The sequence below is a fragment of the Ruditapes philippinarum genome, unplaced genomic scaffold (assembly GCF_026571515.1).
Source record: "Ruditapes philippinarum isolate M1 unplaced genomic scaffold, ASM2657151v2 ctg18105_1_1_1_1, whole genome shotgun sequence".
NCBI lineage: Eukaryota > Metazoa > Mollusca > Bivalvia > Venerida > Veneridae > Ruditapes > Ruditapes philippinarum.
The window spans coordinates 1-7,078 of NW_026860270.1; the positions used below are offsets into that span (position 1 = coordinate 1).

Here is a 7,078-nt window from a genome sequence, read left to right on the forward strand (position 1 = left end):
ACCCAAGTTTTGTTCTTGTGTGAATTTTACTGAAATTTATATCATCATTGAAAATAAGTAGAAAGTTCTGAATTAGTTGAAGAAGAAAAAATGAGGCTGTTTAAAGGATTATTGTTAGTAAGTGTTGTTTCTTTTTTGGATGTTGTTTTAACAACAGTGTTATACAGTCATGGATATAGATTTCATCAGACATTTAAACTGACTTTCTTCCGTTATTCCTTCACAAGTTCGGTGTTTGAACTATGGATACTGTGCGTGTTACGATGCTCTGTGATTCTAGGATTAACCTTGGGTATTATAGTAGGCCGAGAACTCGGAATAAATCGAATAAAATCAACGAGGGCCGTCTCAGTATTTTTAGCCGGAGTCTCGGCAATGTTTACGTTAATCAAGCTTTTGTCCATCTCGGAAGATTCACAGCTTTTGAATAGTACTTGGTTTTGGTGTCTGTTTTCATGGACACTGGTCAGTTCCGTGATTCTGACGCTACAATGGAGGATTCTGGGAAATATTTGTATTGTGATGCCCCCTGTTGTGAAGATAAATTGCGATGGTGAACCAGGCGAGACTGAAGCCCTGCTTAGTGATGAGAAAAACAAAGATGATCTAGGGAAAGAAAAGGGTAATAAGATTATGAACAAATAGTCAATATTTTAAAATTTAAAAGTAGGTTAACAGAGCTTCTGTTAATGGAAGTTTTAGAGTCATTTACTTCTTGATATTTTGGCTTGTGACTTCCAAAATTTAATGCTTTCCTTCTTTACCTATATAATGTGACTTGTTTTGCAGTCTCTGACTTCTTAACTTAATGAGAGCCCTGAGTTAATTATTTTTTTACCAATTTTATATCATTTTCTACTTGCTATTAAATTGTACAAGCTGTTTTTTGTCGCTTTTTGTTTGGTCTATAGAAGTTTACATTAAAACAAACATTTTTGAGGTTTTAAGTACATTTTTCTGTATATGTAGGTGAAAGGTTTTTGTATATCAAAAACTTTTTTTGCAGATAAAAAGGCAAGGGATGCAAAGAGTACAATATTGCGTCTGTTTTCATTTTCCAAGCCAGACTGGATGTTTATATCTGCGGGGTTCATATTTCTGTCACTATCGGCAACAGGTTAGTACTAAATAAAGCTTATTCTGTATTCTAAACACAAGTGACAGATTTGGTTTATAGGGACTCCACTGAGGTTTAAAGGCCTAAAAACATAACATTTGAATTCCTTACATAAATGAGCTGGGGCACTTAACAGAAATATATGCCAAGATAGTTAAGAAACATACTTTGAAATAAATTGAAAATCATATTTGTATGCTTTTCTTAGCCCAATTTGAGTGAAAAGGTTTTAAACGCTTTTCATTTTGGTCATTTTTTTTACAATTTGAATAGTTATTCTGGAAAAATTTTTTAATGAGGTACACAAATGATCTAAAATTTTGCATAAAGATTAGTGGTCTAAACCTACATCAAATGGTACATTTATGTAGAAGAAATATTTTCAGTCCCATCATGTCAAAAGTGGAGTCCCTTTAAGTAACAATGACACAAGTTTAGCTTAGTAAATGAAGTAGTTATCAAGGTTTTGCCGTACGATCGTCAGACTTGGTGTAAATTTCTCCATGACAATTGAGTGTAATGGTCAATTGTCTTTTACTGCTGATTCAGAAATTAAGTGGAACAGTAGTCAGTCACGTGCCGAGAAAAATAGGTTATAACTGGTAAGGTATTCAGTCACATTTATTGTTGAATAGACATAATAAAAATGAGCCGTGTCATGACAAAACCAAAATAATGGGTTTGCGACCAGCATGGATCCAGACCAGCTCAGTCTGATCAGGATCCATGCTGTTCGCTTACAGACCCTATAACAAGTAAAGAAACTGATAGCGAACAGCATGGATCCTGATCAGACTGCGGATTGCAAACACATAATGTTGGTTTTGTCGTGACGCGGCTCATACAAAAGTTTGGGTTGCCCCTGGTAGCTGTTACTATGCCAGTTCTAAGCCGTTTGACATGGCCATGTGTAATTCTATAGAAATCTTCATATAACCTATCAAAAAGGGATACATTGAAAACACATAATGTAACTTTTTTTGATTCTAATCTATAACTTGTAATAAGTGTGTCAAAATTTCATTTATAAATACATGTAGTATTATATTACAAACTTCTCCTTTGAAATTTCATTTAAATTTTAGGACATATTTATAAAAACCAATCTTTTTTATCCGAAAAGGCGGCGGGGGATATAGAAATAGTCTCCGTCCGTTCGTCCGACCTTCCGTCCGTCCGACCGGAAACGTCCGTCCTTCTGTCCATCCCTCCGTCCGACATTTTTGTCCGGAGCATATCTCTAAAAGTATTTGAGTTATCAACTTGAAACTTCATTGGTGGATAGACTTCATTGAGGAGGAGTGCAGTGCACAAGAATGATAACTCTACCCTGCATAATTTTTTAGTTATAGCCCTTTGTTATTTTTCAAAATTGATTTTTGTCCAGAGCATAACTTCAAAAGCCTATGAGATATCACTATGAAACTTCATAGGTGCATAGATCTCACTCAGGAGGTGTGCAGTGCACAAGAATGATAACTCTACCATTCATAATTTTTGAGTTATTGCCCTTTGTTATTTTTCATACTTAATTTTTCACCTGAGTGGAGCAAAACTAAAAAAGTTTTTGAGATATCAACATGAAATGTCATAGTTGGATAGATCTTATTGAGGAGGAATGTTGTGCGCAATAATGATAACTCTTCCCTATACAATTTTTGAGTTATTGCCCTTTGTTCTTTTCATGCTATTTTGTCCAGAGCTAAATATCACAAAAAGTATTTGAGGTATCAACTTGAAACTTCATAGGTGGATGGATCTCATTGAAAAGGAGTGCATTGCACAAGAATGATTACTCTACCCTGCATTATTTTTGAGTTATTGCCCTTTGTTATTTTTCAAAATTAATTTTTGTCCAGAGCATAACTCAAAAAGCCTTTGAGATATCATTATGAAACTTCATAGGTGCATAGATCTCACTCAGGAGGTGTGCAGTGCACAAGAATGATAACTCTACCTTTTATAATTTTTGAGTTATTGCCCTTTGTTATTTTTCATACTTAATTTTTCAATTCAATTTTTTTCTCAAAAAGTATTTGAGGTATCAACTTGAAACTTCATAGGTGGATAGATTTTACTGAGGAGGGATGCAGCACACAAGAATGATAACCTACCCTGCATTATTTTTCAGTTATTGCCCTTTGTTATTTTCAGCCATCAGTATTCACATAGGTTTCAAATCTGTAATCACTATAGCCATCAGTTTTCATTACTTAAAGACCTCTTAAAATGGAATTATTCTGCTCTACTACATATACATTATTCCAATGAGCAAACACATTTGGCGGGGGATGGCCATGTTGACATGGCTCTTGTCTTTATATTTTCAGGTGAAATTTTTATCCCGTTTTACACTGGAAAGGTTGTTGACGGTATTGTGATAGATAAGTCTCAGAAAGAGTTTACCCATGCCATCATAGTCATGGCACTTATATCAGTGGGCAGGTAAGGTTATTGAATTACACATTAAATTTTACATCGTTTTGAATCGGGCCTCAATGTGGAAATGGCCAAATATGCTGATTCTCTGTCAATTTTGTATTTGCCTTATTGAATGAGGTGCTTTTATATCCTGCAATGTAAGTAAAGTTCTTACATTTAAACCTTAATAACATGATGAAACTGAAAGGGATATACCTTTCCCATCAGTTAAAAGACTAAAGAGCAAGGGCTGCCTGCATCTCCATGCAGATTACTCATCATATACCATTTAATGGAACTTTACAGGATTGATCAGTAGCTCAACTACTTGCGCATATTAAACAAGTTTTCCGGTTGAATGATTTTTTTGGCTGAGAGCTGAGTTATGGCCCTTGAATAAAAAATTGGTGTTCGCCCTGTTAATGGTTTTTGTGTCTCCTGCTACACAGTAGCTGCAACATGCAATTGGCTATCATGAGGTGACACATGTGATCACTGATCACTCTCAAAAATTGGGCAAAACAGAGTTATACTTGTTTTGATAATGTAATCCCTTAAACTTTTTATGGACTGATCAAAATTCGAAGTGGGACAAATATATTGCTCAAATTCAGCATGTTAAAGGTTAAAGTAGTTGTCCATATGTATTGGTGGTCAATGGTGATTTACACCAATCTACATTTTGTATTTTTTTTAAAGATTTACTGTCTTAAACTGCATTTTGATGACCCCCTAAAGAGGGATATTGTTTTATCCTGCTACTGTCTATATCATCAGCTGGATAAAGCCTTGCCGTCCAGTCATTACGCCACATGATGACGTCACATGTTTAGCAGCAAAACAAAACTGCATATACATGCTATTTTATCAGGGAAAAAGAAGAATGAAACCATTTAATTATTTTAAAAACATGATAAAAAGCAGGATAAATAAAATACATGGTTGATGTCGGGATGGAGAAGGTTTATCCGGTTCGCTGCGAATGTGAATCTTGGCTCGCTAAAGCTTGCCAAGATACACTTTCTCGCTCACCGGATAAACCTTCTCCATCTCGACATCAACCATGTATTTTCTGATCTTGCCCTTTAATGCAGATAAGTCAGTTTGAAGGTGCAAAGACCACTCGATGTCTGCGGAATATCTTAAGAATAGTTACCCCAGCAGTTGCCAAACTCCTTTCAGGTACATGTATGCCTGTGGCCAATACAGGTATCTTCTTGTCTGGTTTTCAAAATAGGTCCATGTTGCAAGATTTCAGTCACAGCATCTGTGACTTAAAGACATGAAAGGCTGACTGCATTATCCCACAGAATTGTTTCAACAGAAAGTGATTCTCTTCATCATAGGGTGATTGCCAGTCTGTGGTCAATAAAACAATCGAGACGTCTTTTGTTTTTGGCTTTTGCATTTACCCATCTTGCCCTGTCCTCTTTCAGGCTATTTTGAGAGTTGTTCAAGTTCTGACCATAGAGTTTCATAAAATATTATTGCCATTAAGGGGCTCCTGTGTTTTACAGGCAGTCTGTTGTCTTAATTAATTTGAAAAATTATTATAAAGCTTGTTTAAATATGTATAATATGTGTACTTTGCATCCTCCTTTACATTTTGTACTTCCCTCAAGTCTGCAGTGTGGTTATTGAAAAACGTTCTAAATTTAGTTTCGAGAAAGAAATATTATTTCTGTTAGGTAAAACAGATTGCAAATTCATTATTTTATAACTGTGTAACAGAGAAGCAAAAATATTGGTGAATTATTGTGTAATATTTTCAGTGCTGTCACAGCAGGTTTGAGGGGAGGCTGCTTATTTATAGCTAATAGAAGACTCAATCTGAGAGTTAGAAATGCACTGTTTTCTTCTATCCTGAAACAGGAAGTTGGATTTTTTGACAATATTCAAACAGGTTAGGGTAGTTTGAAGAATGTTAGTGTAGATTAAGAATTGTGCATCTTTGTCTATTTTGCTACAACTGGTCACTTCCCCAGTGAATAATTATCAAAAATTATTTCAAAACCTACAGAAAGAGTTACTAAGAATAGACAGTAAATTCTCGCTTTATGACCAACCCTTTATCACAGACAAATCACTAACACAACCACCTTTTTCCGGTCTCGATTTTTTGCCTATATAAATCCATGGGCATAATTGTCTTTATTGTTCATGATGTCAAATGAACGTACAATGTACATGTGAATACACAATACATGTATATTGTCATGAAATAAAAGAAGTTTCTTTATCAGCACTGATGTAAAAGCTATAATATTCAAAGATGCATAATTCTTAAATGTTTGTTTGCACCTATTGACCTTGCATCAAGAGTTTCCTTTAGTTTTGGATAAAGAACAATGTATCAAATGAAAATAAGTATATTTTCTATATTTAAATTGGAAAATGATGGTCATAGATTTGGGAAAAAGAATAACTACAGTTTCTTAGATAAACTTGTAACCAAAAAAGGCACTCGCTATTTATTTTGAAGACTTGCTTACATTTTCGCTAAAACTAAATGAAACTCTTAATCCCACTGTAAAAACTACAGATCATGAAAATAAACATTTCATCAAGCCCAGATGGGTTTTGGACCACTAAAACTTGGTGTGAGAATATACAGGTGGAGGTTACTATTTGATTGTTTCAGTGCACTAGCTGCTGGTATAAGAGGTGGTTGTTTTACTATAGCCTCAGATAGATTCAACATCCGAGTAAGGAAAACTCTGTTTACATCTCTAATGAAACAGGAAGTTGGATTTTTTGACAATATACAAACAGGTTTGAGGATATGATGATTTTTTTATGAACATAAGATTGTCTTTTTAGCTGTTTCTAGAGGTATTATCTTTTAAGCAAGTTATAAAATAATCACATTTGAATCTAGCACATGACATTCCTGTAAATGTGGATGATAACATGATAGTTTTTATGAAATGTGAGAAATACAAAGAAACAAGATATGTCAAAAGGAGTCATATCCTGGCCAAGTCCAATGCAACTGTGAAGATGGAGGGCTGAGGGTCCATGGGTTGTCTAGTTAATGGTGGGAAACCATTTTGACATAAAAGATGAATGTGACCTTGACCTTTTGCCCCTATTTCTTAAATCAATAGGGATCATCAAATGACACCTGTGAAGTTTGAGGTCCCATGTGTTGTCAAATTTTTAGTCAGAAACAATATAATTATACATACAAGGGCAATGTGACCTTGACCTTTGATCATTTTACTCATAACTCAATAGGGGCAAAATACTTGCCAATGCACAAGTGCAAGTTTGAGTGTTTTGAGTTAGAAACAAGTTTTGTTATATAAAAAGGATAACCAGATCCTTTGACCCCAAAAGGGCTTAAAAAAGTTAAATCTCCTTATTAAATGACCAAAATCTAATACAAGTTTGAAGTTCCTAGGCCTCACTTCTTAAAGTTAAATTTAATTGGACAAACAGTTTTGGCTACAGATAACCAATAGACAAAACTGACCAAAACCAAACATCTTGCAAAAGCAAAATTATACCCCAACGTCCTGCTTAGGGGACCATAAAAAG

The 7,078-nt window shown here is 34.7% G+C and overlaps 1 protein-coding gene across 1 annotated transcript; it reads left to right on the plus strand.

Annotated features, from left to right (window-relative positions):
- The first annotated feature begins 6 nt into the window (after positions 1–6).
- On the plus strand, positions 7–6,294 carry LOC132759464 (ABC-type oligopeptide transporter ABCB9-like). Its single transcript, XM_060751227.1, has 5 exons — positions 7–622; positions 1,007–1,117; positions 3,448–3,562; positions 5,311–5,441; positions 6,180–6,294. Exons 1-5 carry the CDS (start codon positions 91–93, stop codon positions 6,185–6,187), a joined length of 897 nt encoding a protein of 298 aa, XP_060607210.1. The 5' UTR covers positions 7–90; the 3' UTR covers positions 6,188–6,294.
- Positions 6,295–7,078: the final 784 nt, after the last annotated feature.